Genomic DNA, 16205 nt, shown 5'->3' with positions numbered 1-16205 from the left:
GAGAGAAGAAGAGGGCATGGCCGGGAGGGAGGAGAGGAGGAAGAGAGGAGAAGAGAGGCAGAGGGAGGAGGGTTACCTGACCACGATGAGGTGGTGGCCGGAGCGGAGACGACGGAGGGCGGAGACGGCGAGCTTGGGGGCGGCGCGGGCGCAGGGGCGGCGGCGAGCCTGGCTCCGGGGGCGGCGCGGGCGCAGGGGCCGACTGGCAGGTGGTGGGAGCGGCGGGGCACCAGGGGGGCGCCGCTCGGGCAACGGGGCGCCGGGGTGGGGCGCCGTTCGGGTGACGGGGCGCCGGGGCGGTGGCGGGTGGTGGGGGTGATGGGGCGAGGGGCGGTGGGGCCAGGGGGCAGTGGCGGCGGCGGGTGGTGGGGCCAAGGGGCGGTGGCGGCGGCGGCGGTGGGTGGCGGCGGCGGCGAGGGCGACGGGGCGAGGGGAGGGAGGGCGACGGGGCGAGGGGAGGTGGGGCAAGGGGGCGGCGAGGGGAGGGGGCGACGGGGCGAGGGAAGGTGGGGCTCGACATTACTAACAAATTTTTTTATTTTTTTATTCAAAACTACTAATGGCGCACTGTGGGTGTGGTGCGCCATTACTATGTCAACTAGTAATGGCGCACTATACCACGGTGCGCCATTAGTAACAATTTTTTTTCGAAACTACTAATGGCGCACCACACACAAGTGCACCATTAGTAATATATTACTAATGGCGCACCAACACATGGTGCGCCATTAGTATATAGTAATGGCGCACCACATGTCTGGTGCGCCATTAGTGGCCATATCATCTATAGCCCTTTTCCTAGTAGTGGATTGCCCAACGGGCACAATCGCTTTGCCGCGCTCGCTCGTGGGGTCGTGGATGAGCTTCGATCGCCTTTCCGTACGAGGTGGATCGACCTCCTCCTCCTCCTCCTCTTTGTTGGATCCGTCGTCATCCTCTTCTCCCTCACCATCAGATTGCCACTCATCACTCTCACCTCTGCTCGCCTCTTCCTCCTCGGCCTGTTCTTGCGCCCCGTTGGGCGTCGAGTACATCTCAGTCGTGGCCTAGAAGACAACAAACAAGACAAAAGTCAGTCGACTGATTTTAAGCAAACAGAATGGAGAAAGCAGAATCACAGTCAGAAATGCAGAATTGGACCTTGTCTACTTCGTATGATTGGTCGAGTGGAGGAATCCTCCTGGCTCCTCGGGGGTTGTCTTTGTTCCCTGTGATGCTCGCCATCCACCGCTCCAGCGTGGCGTTGTCAATCTCCTCCGGGTGGATCCGAGTGGTGTCCTCAGTGCCAGAATACAACCACATCGAATGATCTCGAGCTTGAAGCGGCTGGATGCGTCGTCCGAGGAAGACCTCCAAGAGGTCCATGCCAGTCACCCCATCACGGATAAGCTGCACGACACGCTCGACCAGCACCTTAACCTACGCCTTCTCTTCTAGGACCACCTTCAAAGAGGAAGGCTTCCTCACTCGTTCCATGGAAAAGGGAGGGAGCCCAGTCGACTGCCCTGGCGTCGGCTGGTCTTTGCAGTAGAATCAGGTCGACTGCCATCCATGGACCGAGTCGGGTAAGACCAAGGTCGGAAAGGAGCTTTTTCCTCTCAGCTGAACCCCAAGACCCCCACACATCTAAATCACTTGTGTTCTCTCGTCACTTGGATTGGCCTTTTTCACCGTCTGGGAGCGACAGGTGAAGATGTGCTTGAAAAGACCCCAATGAGGCCGGCAACCCAAGAAATTCTCGCACAAAGACACAAAAGCAGCGAGGTACACAATGGTGTTGGGTGTGAAGTGGTGGAGTTGCGCCCCAAAGAAATTCAGAAATCCCCGAAAGAAAGGGTGAGGCGGCAAAGAAAACCCACGGTCGACATGGGTGGCCAAGAGAACGCACTCACCCTCCTGAGGTTGCGGCTCAGACTCCTTCCCCGGGAGCCGCGCCGATCCATGGGGGATCAGTCCTCCGTCGGCCAGGTCATCAAGATCTGCTTGACTAATCGTCGAGTGGATCCAGTCTCCCTGGATCCAGCCCGGCGGCAGGCCGGTCCTCGATGAAGATCCGCCCCGACTGGTCGCCCTTCCCTTCGCCTTCGCCGTCGCTTTCTTCGCCCGCTCCAGGGCCGCCGTCTTCTCTTTCACCATCGTCGTCGACGAGACGCGCACGGGGCAGCGGCGCTGAGGCGGAAGCGAACGCGGCGGAGAAGTCTGGAGAAGGGGGGAGGAAATGAGAATGCACTATTAAAAAAAACCGTCCGGCGCCTTATATGAGGTTACTTCCGAGTGACTGACTTGTAGGCTCGGGCGATCCTATCAAATCCCGCAACAGTCGCGCGCGCGATACATGGCGAAAAAGGTGGCATGGAGATTGAGGTGTCCCTGCCTTATCCCATCCGATTACCGTGGCCTCCTCCGCCCCGCGCGCTTCCCGAAATTCGAATCCCGCAAAATCCGCGGGTTGCAGAACAACTCGTCAGATGAAAGATCTCCTCCGCTCTGTCGCTCGGAGCTCTCCAAGTGAAAACTTCACTCGACGGATACAAAGAATGGATCAAGGCGACTGAAAAGGAAGTTGGTGTCGTCACCTAAGGTTCATTGATCCAGAACAAGACATACTCATAGCACAAGAAATGGGTCGAAAGAGTTCTCAACTCCTTCCCCACTCAAACCTCGATCCATTCGGGGGCTAATGATGAAGCTATGTACCTAGGGTAGGGTCATGGACCTGTTCGAACTACCCTACCCAAGGACATCTCTGGAAAAAACCACCTGTCAATCGACTCAAAAGTGTTCCACTCCACAGACTCGAAGACACTCGACCATGAAGCCAACCACTCGACCATGAAGCCAACCACTCGACGCCCAGGAGATCTAAAGTCACTCTGCACGCAAACGGTCGGTCATTAAGTAGCTTTTATGGTCATCATAGCACTTTATGTGTAGCATTACCAGTAACGCCCAATCTTAATGTGTCTTAAACCCTGCATAACTGAGGGCCGGAGGGGTCTGGGCGGACTCTATATAAGCCACCCCCCTCCTCGGTGTAAAGGGTTCGCACCCCTGTAACTCATACGCATATAATCCAGTCGACCGCCTCCGGGCTCCGAGACGTAGGGCTGTTACTTCCTCCGAGAAGGGCCTGAACTCGTAAATCTCTTGCGTATACAACTACTCCATAGCTAAGATCTTGCCTCTCCATTAGTACCCCCCTACACTACTGTCATACTTAGAACCACGACACACCACCACCCCCCCCCCCGGTCTTGTGAAATAGCGCCGCCTGGGGGCGCACCGGCGAAAAAATCGGCGTGGGGGTGATCGGTTTCCCAACCGCCACCCCAAGCTCGCCCCAGACGCCGTTTTTTTAAAAACCGAACTCAGCCAAAATTCACAGAAAATTTTGGCGTTCCATTGATATTTGTACAAATTGAAAACATAAATTTAAAAGCAAAATAAAAACTACTACTACTAGCCGCCGCCCGCCCGCCCGCCTTTGGTGTAGTCGTTGTCGCCGTCGTCGCCGCCGTCCTTGCTGCACCCCTGGCCTGCGTCACTGATTCGTGGGGGTTGGACGGCCCGGGCACCTCCTCGTCGCTGTCGTCGAGGATGACGATGCTACCCTCCTCGCGGTCGCGGTGCCGGGCGGCGATCTCCTCCAGGGTGCAGTGTTGGCGCTCCATCTACTACCGGATGTACTCGTCCCGCACCCATTTTAGGCCAATCAACTCGTCGGCAGCCATGGCCTCGTGCTCCTTCACGGCGAGGAGCCCCGGCTCGGTCTTCAGCCAGACGAGGCAGGAAGAATGAGGAGAGGGGCCACGGCCGCCCTCATTGATGACGAAGGAGCCGCCGCGGGTGCGCCGCCCGAGCAGCGCCTCCTATGGCTTCGGCTTGATGGGGCGGAGCGCCGGCGATCTGGAGGAAAGGGAGCCCGACGAGGAGGAGGATGTCGTCTCCATTCGCCGCGGCGTCCAGGAGCTGCCACGACGGCGAGAGAAGGAAGGGGCGCCGGGTACTTCAAGCGCGGTGTGTTGCTAGCCTCGATGTGCTCGAGGACGGCTTCAAGGGTGCGGCCGGGGACGCCACACCATTTGCGCCGCCCCTCGGAGTTGAGGCGGCCGCGGGGCTCGACGCCGTTGGTGGAGGCGAGCTGCTCCTTGTGGTGGCGGTCGAAGTACGTTGTCCAAAGTGTGTTGGTGTCGGGGGCGTACCTCGGCTGGTTCCACGCCTGCTCCGGCAGCGATGACCAGCGCGATCTCTGTGCGCCGATCAGTGCCGATGGGCACTGGAGGCACCGGGACGCCGCCGGCGCTGAGCCTCCAGGAGCCCGGCACCCGCATGTCCGGCGGGGCCGAGTAGTCCGTCTCGTAGAGGAAGCGGGCCTCGTCCTCGTGCAGGTGGTGGCGGCCGAAGCCGTTGGCCGCCGCTCCGTCGCCGGGGTAGCGCTCGACCATGGTCGTCGGAGGAGGAGCGTCGACTGGGGAGAGGGGGGCGTCAGCGGCGAGAGGGCGAGAGGGTCCTCTTCCGCGAGGGGGGAGGAGTGTGTGCAGCCACCGGCGAGGGAGAGGCGTCTTTTATAGCGGCGGGTGGGTGGCGCGCGGGCGGCATGCGTGTGTACGCGTGGCGGGAGGGGACGGGAAGCACGTCCGCGCGCCTTCACTGCGCCCGTGAGGAATCAATGGAAGGTTGACCAGTGACAGCCTTGGCATTGATTTCCCATGGGAAACCGAGGCGATGAGGTCGACGAACACGCCTGGTCGCTGACTCGGCGGGTCCACTAGACTTTCGCGTCAAAAATGTTTCCCCTGCCCCCCCCCCCCGGCGCGGGGGGGTTCGGGTTGGGTCGGCAGGCGTCAAATTCGGCCCTAACAGGCAAAAGGTGGGCTTCTGAGGGCGTGACTGAACTTTTTTTAGCACCGGCGATAAAAAAGGGCCTTGGGAGCTTGTTTGGGGGGGGAGGGGGGAGAACAGGTCTCATATAAAGCAGGTGAGACCCGTCCTGATGGATGACATGTGACATTCACAAATCACAAAGCATCTAATCTTTTCCCCCTGATTTTAAGTGAGGGTGGGATAGATGCTTTGTGATTTGTGAATGCCATGTGTCATCCATCAGGATGGGTCTCATCTGCTAATCCGTGAGACCTGGTCTCATAGAATTTTTTTCCGGGGGAGGGGGGGGCCGAGTGAAGATGCTCTAAAATGGGCAAGTTGGTGCCGTAACATACGAAAATATGGGTCAGTTGCCAAAATAACTTTCTAACAACCAGGCAAGTAGATTACAGGCCACTGGCAGGCCATCAAGTAATAAGTCGATGAATGGTTCTCTAGTCAGAACCTAATCCCTGAATAGCAACGTAATACACGATAATGTACTCCCTCCGTGGGAAAATGCAAAATATTTTAGGTTTTACTACTAAAGTAGTGGTCTACGACGTCTTATATTTGTTTACTGGGGAGTAACTCAAAGCCGAGGCCGCTAAGGTGAAATAAATAACCGTCTCGCTAACTCTCGGTATGCTATATCTGCGAGATCTTACATTAAGATTCATACAAAAAAAAATAGATTTTTTTTTCTTTTTCACATGTTATGTAACCTGACTGAGAATTTCTTAAATCTCTCTCGATTGAGATCTATAAATAAATGAACCGAATTGATGCAAGTCAAGATATTGTACTGGCTACCTGCCTGACCAAAACGCTGGACAGAGCACCGGTCATCATAGCCGTAAGGGTGTTGGGGGAAGCCTTTGGAGTTTGGGGTGTGTGCTTTATTTTTGTTTGTGGAAAGCAAAACCGTGTAGTAGGGAATTGGAGCCCCACCTTCCATTCTTGTGCATGCATTCACGTGTGTGCCTGCCTGTGTGGAGCTACACTGCACATCACATGTCTGTACATCCAGTTGAAAGCTCGACGCGTGCACGCAGCTTCCCATGGCCATGGCCATGCCAGCGGCTGAGATCGTCTCATCACCGGCGCGCGGTCCACTGTCCTGCTCGACACGTACGTCGTTTCCCCGCGCATCATCGATCGCCTTTGCAACACGGCCTCACGGGCTCGCTCTACTTAAACAGCCCTACCACCCACCGTGAGCTATTGCCCTCCACCTTGCCTCCAACCCTGCCTTCACGTAGAAGCACACCAAGACCAAGCTATCTGACGCTCGTCTCCCCCAAGGGAAGACCGACCGACCACGACCAGAGAAGGTGAGTCTCCTCCCACGCCGGCCGTCTCCCCCAAGCCTCCGGCACGGCAGTCAATCGTTTCTTTCTCCGTCCCTGCGTTGTTGTTGTTGATCTCCTCGCAGGCGAATCATCTAACCTGCGTTGTTGTTGATCTCCTCGCAGCTCCACCCACCATGAGGACTGCCGTCAGGCGCGCCAGCGTAACGGCGCTCGTCACCGCCTGCGTCACCGTCGTCGCCTACGCCGTGGCCACAGCGGCCCAGTACGCAATCGGCCGCCACCACCTCTGCAGCCAGGTACCAACCTAGTAACCCGTCTACTCTGCTGTTAGGCTAGATGCTAGACTTTCCGGCCGATCATCAGATCACACGCCAAACTGGCATCCCGGCCGTCTGAGTGCAGGCTTTCTTCCTCCTGCGCTGCGTCAGGGTGACTGCCGCGGCGGCCGACGAGTGGAGGGCCCTCTGGCTCGCCATGCTCTGCTGCGCGGTGCTCGAGGCGGCCGTGGCGGCGCTGGCGCTGCGGCTCCCATGCCGCCGCCTCGCCCTCGCCTGCCTCCAGCTCGCGGTCACCATGGTCCGCCACTGCATGTGCGCCCGCGCCGGCCTCCTCCTCCTCGCCGCCGACCCAGGATACCTCTTCGGCAGGATCTGCGTCGGGTTCGCCTTCTGCTTCGCAGCGAACGACGTCGCCAACTTCGTGGACTTTCTCCGTGGAGGTGACAAGTGAGGATCATGCTCATGAAGTACTGCGAGTAGTTCTAAGTGATAATAAGTACTCCTATGTGTGAATCGATTTCGTAGTATGCATATGATGATCGAGTGCCATATGTGTGAATCGATCTGCTAGCTGCAGTGTGGTCTGTGGTGTTAATTATATTGGACCGATCGACTATACTAGTTACTCTATTTGGGCTGTATAATTGGCCTGGATCCTGGTCAGTATTGGATGTATGAGGCATCAGTTATATATGCCATGCATGTTGTTTATGAAGAGATGCTTCAGATTGATCAATTATAGTTTCAGATGGATATACATCTCAGTTATAGTTTTAGATTGACCAGTTATATGCATTCCATTCCTTGGGCCAAATTAAAACAACTCTTCCTTACCACTGGAGTCCTGCTTGCCACGTCTAAGCTGGAGCACATACGATCGGCCGTGCAAGTGTGCAAGTGCAAGTGCAACGCAATACACAAGGAATGGAATGCTACGGCAGATAGAAACGGCTAGTAGGATGCAATGCAAGCACACTACAGGGTCATCATCTGTTCAACCCGGCTCTCAAGTTTGAGAGGCGCATGGAAGGGGGAAAACAGCTGTCCGAACCTCGAAGCTACACCAGTGATTTTGATCCATAGCACTGACCATGTGACAAACCAATAAAATGCAAGTACAAAATTTTCTTAATTCAGTACTACTCCCTCCGTTCCTAAATATTTATCTTTTCAGGGATTTCAAATGATTACCACCTACGGATGTATATAGATATATTTTAGAGTGTAGATTCACTCATTTTGCTCCGTATGTAGTCACTTGTTGAAATCTCTAGAAAGACAAATATTTAGGAACGGAGGGAGTAGTAGTAAAAGCTGAAATGGCAACGTTTTCAAATTTCGTTTTGGGGCGCAATTCAGCTCAGCAAGCCATGTGTTCAGTCAGTCACTCAGAAACCAAGCCGGACTCTTTATTCAAGATTTATTTCTCACGTTACAGATGTAGTAGTACTATAATAGACAAGCCGACTGCTTTGCACCTATATACAACAGGGTCACCCCCACTATGCACATTCCGAGCCCTTGAAACCCTACGTCAGACGATTACCTCCACAAAAATTTCGCACCCTAGGCTGGAGATCAATATGCCTCCACTCCCACTTCGGGACATATAATGGCACAACAATGAAACGACGGGATACATAGGATATACAAGCTAGCTACAGATCTCCCCTGATCACACTCAAGGGGCGAGCACGAGAACTTTAATGGTCCCCTGGCTGTTAGCAGTTAGCATAGTAGGGCTATCGCTCTTCCAGCAGACAGCGCTGATGAAATAAGACCCGGGATCATCCTCGGCGTCGTCCAGGTCCGTGGATAGAAACCGATGGCTGGAAGCAGGTTTTGAGATAGCCTGCAATTGGTGCGGAGTGGCTTCAAGTAAGACCGAGAGAAAGAATGATCTAGCTGCTCAGTTAAGCAATAGCGCAGCATATGAAGCACGTGACAGGAAAAAAGAATCATGTCAGAAGCTCGCAATTACCTTGTGGTAAACAAAAACCTCATTTGTTTCACTCCCGCAAGCAATATATTCGTTATTTACAGATAGTCCTACGAAGTTCTTCTCATTTTTGTGCCCTCTGAAAGTCCTTAGCTGCAAGATATTACCAGATTAACATCAAGGTCAACTACAACTACTATTTTATAGGACTCGCTCTGTAAACAAATATTAGACGTTTTAGGTCACTACTTCAGTGACCTAAAACTTATATTTATTTACACAGGGAGTGACATTTTCTTTCAAGCCTAGCAAGAAATAATAGCTGAACAAGGCCGTTGGACAAAGCTAAGAGACAAAAGTGAAAACGTACTATGATCAATCACTCGACAAATGAATTCACTTTAAAATGGGGCCAATGAGTAATGAACACAGCAAGCTAATTGCAAATCCGAAGAAAAATGCCCCGATGTCGCGTGAAAATTCAATTTGCAAAGTTGACATTTCCTATGCATGTCACTGATATTCTTTTATCATTTTCCCAGAGCAAAAGATAATACGACATATAATTCTGGATGTGAGCCATGAGCTATGGAGAAGTTCAAAATACTATATATCTCCAGTTTTATTACTTCTAAGATAAAGAGTACATCCAAACATGCAACTACCATATGCTACACAACTGCCAAAGGCAATAATATAATAAAATCAAGGCTCAGATGATCTCACTTACTGGGCAATTGTCCTTGACATCCCATAACCGTAACGTGCTATCGGTCGATGCAGATGCAAGCTCATTATTTGATAAGAATTTCACATAAGAAACAGCTTTCTTGTGCCCACCAAAAACATGGAGAGGTGCACTTGGATTTCGTAAATCAAAATAATGAATATGGTGATCAGCAGATCCGACCTGAAATATTGTAGCATCCTATGAGTAAAGAGATCTTTCTATTTCTATTCCGTTTCGGAAAGAAAAAAGATCTTTCTATTTATTACTATAATACAAATCAAGGAAATGGATGCTACATACTGCGACATAGTAGCTCGATCCAGGATTATATTTAACAGAGCAAATATTTGCCTTCATATCAATGTTAATGGCACTTGCTTCCTGATTTGTGCACCACACTTTGACCTGGCATACACAGTAGTAGATACCGGTCAGTTATTGCAGAACCACTATAGAACTGCAGTGCAGATATGCAACATTCAGAGGTTTCAACCTGATGACAAAATATCCCATTATTACCCAACCAAGGAAGGTTACAATCAAGCTTTCTTCCTTATGGGAATAGAAAAATAACTGAACCATTTTGGCTCTGAAATACCTTGCAATCATCACTACCAGATACTAGCATCTTGGGCTCTGTACGTGAAAAATCAACACTCCATGCTCTTTTCTCATGCTCTTCATACTCCATTACACTCTGTCAAAAGCAGTACGCAGATAGCATAAATTACTGAGAACTACACAGCATTTTACAAAATAACTGTGGAGCAGAGCAAGGTTACCTGGCGGGTTTGAACATCCCAAACAGTAACTATGCCTTCATAATCACTACTTGCTATAACATTTTTTGAGTACTTGTTCCAGCTAAGGCAGCTGAGTTTAGATCTGGTAGCCATTTCAACAACTGGACAGTGGACATCTGATGGCTCATTAACAACCTAAGAAGCAGGATAAATCAAATTTGACTAACTCCAAATTCTGGCTACATGCTTATGGTGAACACAAGTACCCTGCAAAAGTTTACTTACTGTAGAAAATTCAAAGACTTTAATACGCTTCGAGACTCCAGCAGTAGCGAATAGCTCATCATCACGGTCAAATTCGATACTGCGTTTAAAGAATATCAATATTGTCTTCATTTTTCATGGTAAGGACTACAATGATAACAAATGCAGTGACTTGTGGATCCTTAAGCCAGAAAAATACTCAAATGATGTCAGCAAACAATTTTTTGGTAGATTTGTCCCTTGTTGTACACTGTAATGATCAGCAATAAACTTTGGTAGATGATTATTTATTTATTTTGCAAACTGAACACCCTTAAAGTTGATGAATAGGAGCCTATAAATCCCTCACTCTACCCCTATGCCGGCTTTGGAGCTCTGCTACAGCACTACCTGCCTCAGATAAAATTATGCACAGAAAATTATACTCTGATAAAATTACCGATGCTGAATTTTTTTTAAACACTCACCTGGATACAATATTTGCTGAGTGGAACAGATCTCCATGTCTAAGTTCCGCAATTACACGTAAGCGACTGAAACATACATGAAACAGGACAAAAACATGATAAGCTCGATGAACACCATAAAAATTACTCTGAGCATATTATGTTACTAAGAACAAATAATCAGCAGACCTATATCGAGTGAATGTTGTAAGCACAGACTGAAAATCTTCAAGACCTTCATGATAACCTTCTCTATTCATCGTAACAGCATCCTCCTGCCTGTGAGACTGCGCTCCAGTACGCCGTCTTTGCAAATAGTATTCTTGAAGCTCGTTAAACTGCAATTTTAAGTCCTTGCATTAGATAGTAACAAATAGCATGGGATTAGCACGGATCATTTCATCTAACACGTTACAAAAAGAATGTGCCTACTACTAGTCAATGTTCTCGACTACTATTTTGCATATACTAATAACCTACTTGAAGTGTGCAACAAACAACAATAATGTTTAGACATAGAAGAGTACACATTTTCTTAAATAAAGAGACAAACCTGCGCTTGAACTCGCCTCTTCCGAGCAATAACATTACCCGACTGTAGAGGGGGATTGGGAGGGTCTGAGCTAGCAAGGGCATCTCTTCTTTGATGTCCTTGATGGCTTGCCGGTGCTCTCAAATCAAACCTCCTATTACTTAACCCCCCTGGAGATGATGTGCTAGGTGGTGCCCGAGAGTTGGGAACAAAGGGACTACTAGGTTTGTCCATAGGCGAAGGCCACATCTTTGATGCAGCAGGTTCATCCAAAAGCATGCGCAGCCTCATGGAGTACCTTTCTTTTGTTCGATACAGATCTAACCTATGTCTCTCCACACTGCTTATATCATCTTTGATGTACTGCAGGTCAGTTTGAATCTGTTTAAAAGGAGCCAACATTATTAACAAGAATATACTTCATGTAAAAAAAACTACACCAAAAAGTAAGTAGGCATTTTTCAATAAATAGCAAGACGGAAAAAAAATTGTGATATAAAATTTAATTAGCATGTACTCTCTCCGTCCCAAAATATAAGACGTTTTTGCAGCTCAAATTGAACTACAAAAACGTCTTATATTTTGGTACGGAAGGAGTATGAAGAACCAGAAAATAAACGCTTATATCTATATTATCAGTAGTCAGGACAAACCTCATTCAACTCTTCAAGCTTTTGCTTTCTAAGGCAGTGCAAGAAGACTAGCAATATTTGCATATTTGTCTCTGACTCTTGTTGTTCCATTTGCCTCTTCTTCTCAGCAATCAAAGTCATAAGGCTGTCTAGCTCTTTAACTGTCATGTCATTTCCCTGTAAATAAGATGAATTAAAACTCAACTCAACATACTAGTGATATGTCATGATTCGTCGGTAACTTCTTTTTAGTGCATGTGTATAAATAAGCGCGTGATAAGGGGTTTAAAAGTTATGGAAATCATGTTGATAAGGGAAAATGGAGTGTTGCACAATGCAAAAGCCAGAAAATAAAAGCATGAATATATGACGCTCCTATGCCAAAAGTTTAGAACTAACTTGATCGAGTTCTTAGTATGTGATAACAGAGAACCAGCAAGGCACATTGATAACTAACTAATTTGCAAATTTGTTGCTAATTTTTTATTACATATGTCATTTCGATCATGTTAGTACAAATCCATCTTTCGTGATGCTTGGTTTATCATCTGAAGATTTTCTTGTACCAGTGAGGAGAAAGATAGATAGGTGCCCCTGAAGGGGAACAGATGACTGTATGGCAGGTACAATTTGTTTGCTAACTTTCCTTGAAGTATATTTTTTTAATCAAAAGGGGCCTAACCCCCGGCTGCATTTCATCCTTGGTATATACTTAGACATGGATTGGTGGTTACATAGATTCGGCAGTGGCAAAACATGCAAGGAGGAAAGTTTGTTCAGATACTTAGATATGGATTGCATTGCAGCTACTTAGATTCGAGCATTTGATAGTGGACGCAGGAAGATAGCCTGTTCACCACAAAAGTAGTTGCAGCCCGAAGATACAGCTAAAGGCGCATACAAGGTGAACATTCTAGTAACTATATTTGCTCAGAACAATGCATATAGTCATTATCTGCATACTGCAATGAACATTAAAGGAGCTGAAATTTGCAACTATATGTCAGGAGTGGACAAACATTACACAGGAAAGCAACACATGTGGAGTGACTGACCTGTTGCACAACATGTCGGAATTGATCAATGGGAGATGCTGTTTTCGCAACTTGCCGGGCCGACATTTTCTTCACGACCTATAAGTTAAAAAAAAACAGAACTTAGTGATTTTCTATGTAATGGCAGTTTCAATAAGCATGAACAGGCATAACATGATAGATAGCTTGAATGTACCAAGGGAACCATACACAGAGACATATTCAATTTCCCACAGAAAAAAGAGACATACTATTCAATTGTAACAGAACTAGAAACCATCAAAGCCATAGCAAGCGTACATAACAAGCATTGTTGACAAGCAGACAAAACACAAGTAATGCACACACACATTTACTACTGATCAAATCTGACATCTACAATAAACTGCAATGCATCACACAAGTCAAAGGAACAGTACTATCTGACCAGGGCTCTTACCAATATCTGCAAAAATACCAGCAAGTTTAGTTTAAAAAAAATGCATCACACTTGAGATCCAGTGACTTGCAGAAAATTAAGAGGGCATTGTATGGAGCAATCACCAAACAGTAAGTGTCACATTTGGGCAAGTCACTGGATCTCAGTCCCACGCACTTTACTGTTTGATGATGCGTTCGATACTGTTTGATGATTGCTCCATATACACAGCTAAAACCTCGTGACTTACACAGAACTCAAAGAGGGCATTATATGCATTATATTGAAAAAATTAAACCCAACTGGACTCACAGCCCAAATCACATCCAAATGTATGGACATTAGAACCCTAACATTTCTAAAGGTTGTGCCACACTTGGGGGCCTAGGGACGCAGCCCAAATCGGTCGCGAGAGCATCGCGAGCACGGCCAACTGATAGCACGAAGAAGAAGCGGAGTGGAGCAAGGAGCTGACCTTGTCGAGGAGGAAGTTGGGGTAGAGCTGCGCCTTGGTGAGGTAGTTGGCGCAGCAGGGGCAGTCGCTCTTGTGGTTGAGGTGCGTGACGATGCACATGTAGCAGAAGCTGTGGCCGCAGGCGGTGAGGAAGGCGTCCTTGATGAGCCCCATGCAGATCGGGCAGAGCAGGTCCCTGTCCCCCGCTGCATCCGCCTCCGCCCCCTCCGCCGCCTCCGGCGACGACGACGGCGAGGCGCCCGCGCACGCGTCGTCCGCCGCCGCCGCCAGGGCCTGGAGCTGGGCCGCCGGGTCGCCCCCGGACGGCGCGTGCTCCGGCTTGGGCACCGACGGCACGAGCGCGCCGGCGGGGGCCACCGAGGAGTCGCCCATCGGGGTGTGGTGGTGGTGGTGGCGGCGCCGCGGCCGGGTGTGTGCGAGGGGGGAATAATTGCGTACGGAAGCGGGTGGTGGTGGTGGTGGTGGGATGTGTGATGGGGGAGGGAGGAGCGCGAGGGAGGAGGTGGTGGAGGGAATTTGGTTCTGTGGGCGGCGAGACCCCGAGAGTGGGAGCGGCGCGTATGGGTGGGAGGAGACCACGTCGGGGAAGAGAAGACCGACCCACCCCCCACCCCGGCCGTGCCGCCGCTTCCTCCTCCCTCCCCGCCTGCACGCAAGGCCCACGACGACAGACAGGGCGGCGACCCAACCCAACCCGACCCAACCCAACCAAATCAAAATCGCTCAGGCTCGCGGGCAAGGGGAGGAACGGCCCACACGCGACGAACGTTGTTGGCACGCTGGAGCGGTGTGGAGTCTAGACCAGCCACGATGCGCAACACAGTTGCAGGCTTGCAGCTGCATCAACCCCTCAAAAAAAAAAAAAAGGTGCAGCTGCATCAGGGTGAAAGATGTTAGGTGGACGGCGGGTGGACACGGCGTGTCCCCGTTGACGTGACCGCCTGTGCGTGTGCTGCTTGGCCTAGGTGTGTGTATCTGCATGCATGACCAGATGCTCCTCCGTTGTTGTCACGAAATGAATACTGCTGTGCTGCTAGTGCTCGGTGGGCAGGCACGTCGCCACCTCCGACGTCTACCCATGGATGGCCACTGCTCGGGTTCGGCAGAGGGTAAAGTAACTGTGGTTCGGTATCCGGTCGCCAAGTTAGGGCGACCCAATCCATGATTGGATTGGATGGTTAGAGCCACAGTGGTATCTCAGCTCATCAGAGTTGAAGTCTTACTGTTCCCATTATTTTTGAATTTATTTTAAAATTTACGGCAATACGCTTTTAGCGGAAGGAGACGTTCCTGTTGATGACGAGGCGTCTATGTTAACTTCGTAAATCTTAAAATGATATGTCGGTTCAGTCTCTCAGAGATGCTCATAGGGATAGGATGTGCGTGTGTGCATTCATAGGGGTGAGTGTATGCGTATATGTATGAGTGCTTGTGTTTGTACTGTGTTCAATAAAAAAAACTAGGGCGAAGCAGTCACGCAAGAGTATAAATAAAGTGGTTGTTTGAATTAAAAAGGTAAGGGCGTCTAGAGTCGGACTTCGCAAATCCAAACCCTTAAACGCCTGCGGACAGTGACCGGTCACGTCTTAAATATTTGACTCTACAACCGGATATCTCAAATTAGAAACCTCAAATTCATATTATTACCTGCGTCGAGAAACATTCAAAAATACTTATGAATTATAAAAATGTGCAAATAATTAATCAAATGTTTGTATAACAAAAATAAATATTATGAATTGTGATTTTAAAAATGTTTGTCCTATTTTAATTATATGAATGTTTTATTAAAGGTAATACTTGAATATTTTTAAAATTACATGACTGTTTTTTAAAGTACCAAGTTACTTTAATTGTATGTATAATATTTGTAACACACAAATATTAAACTTTACTTCTGTTATTGTGGTTATAACTTATATATTTTTACAAATTTCTAATAAACCAAAAAAGAAACACCATGTGCTAAATGGACGCACTAACTGCAGCCTATTTAAACCACACGAGAGTCTTCGTTTACTATAACTTAAAGCTTTCTATGCATTGTATATTCCCCTCAAAGAAAAAATCTATGCTTGGCTTGGGGACGACGTTATTGCATGGGGTCCAGAGAAGCATTGCAGGTTTACGGTCAAGTCGGCATATAATCTAGCGTTTGAGGAGGCTAACAGGGCTACTGATGTGGCGTCTAGTACGTCACCGGACGGTAATCGTTCGTGTTGGCAATATATATGGAAGTGCAATGTTACCCCTACAATTCGAAACTTTGCATGGAGATTGTCAACAGATTCACTGCCCACTTGGAAGAATAAACACATGATTGGTCTGGAGATGAGTAGTACATGCCTTGTCTGTGGCATGGAGGAAGAAGATAATTTCCACCCTTTTATAAGGTGTCAGTTGGGGCGGGACTTATATGAGCAGATGTCCACCATATGGCAGATCCCCGACCTGTTATCATTTCAAAACTCGGGAAAGGAATGGCTCCTCAACGCGCTTGGCCAACTGGGTGATACTCAGAGTCAGTGACGCATGATA

The 16205-nt window shown here is 49.2% G+C and overlaps 2 protein-coding genes across 2 annotated transcripts; one reads left to right on the top strand and one right to left on the bottom strand.

Annotated features, from left to right (window-relative positions):
* Positions 1-6089: 6089 nt before the first annotated feature.
* LOC123134622 (uncharacterized) lies at positions 6090-7190 on the top strand. Its single transcript, XM_044553839.1, has 3 exons — positions 6090-6197; positions 6339-6472; positions 6579-7190. The coding sequence occupies exons 2-3, from the start codon at positions 6350-6352 to the stop codon at positions 6903-6905; spliced, it is 450 nt and encodes a 149-aa protein (XP_044409774.1). The 5' UTR covers positions 6090-6197; positions 6339-6349; the 3' UTR covers positions 6906-7190.
* Positions 7191-7845: 655 nt separating this feature from the next.
* On the bottom strand, positions 7846-14246 carry LOC123138400 (E3 ubiquitin-protein ligase COP1). Its single transcript, XM_044558372.1, has 13 exons — positions 13668-14246; positions 12796-12873; positions 11762-11917; positions 11130-11489; positions 10766-10914; positions 10598-10663; positions 10152-10230; positions 9906-10061; positions 9722-9820; positions 9424-9528; positions 9124-9303; positions 8436-8546; positions 7846-8306 (listed from the first exon to the last, which is right to left on the bottom strand). The coding sequence occupies exons 1-13, from the start codon at positions 14037-14039 to the stop codon at positions 8136-8138; spliced, it is 2082 nt and encodes a 693-aa protein (XP_044414307.1). The 5' UTR covers positions 14040-14246; the 3' UTR covers positions 7846-8135.
* Between the last annotated feature and the right edge of the window lie 1959 nt (positions 14247-16205).

Source organism: Triticum aestivum, chromosome 6B (assembly GCF_018294505.1).
Source record: "Triticum aestivum cultivar Chinese Spring chromosome 6B, IWGSC CS RefSeq v2.1, whole genome shotgun sequence".
Taxonomy (NCBI): Eukaryota; Viridiplantae; Streptophyta; class Magnoliopsida; order Poales; family Poaceae; genus Triticum; species Triticum aestivum.
The sequence above is the reverse complement of the archived record's forward strand: the minus strand, read 5'-3'. Positions and strand labels throughout refer to the sequence as shown.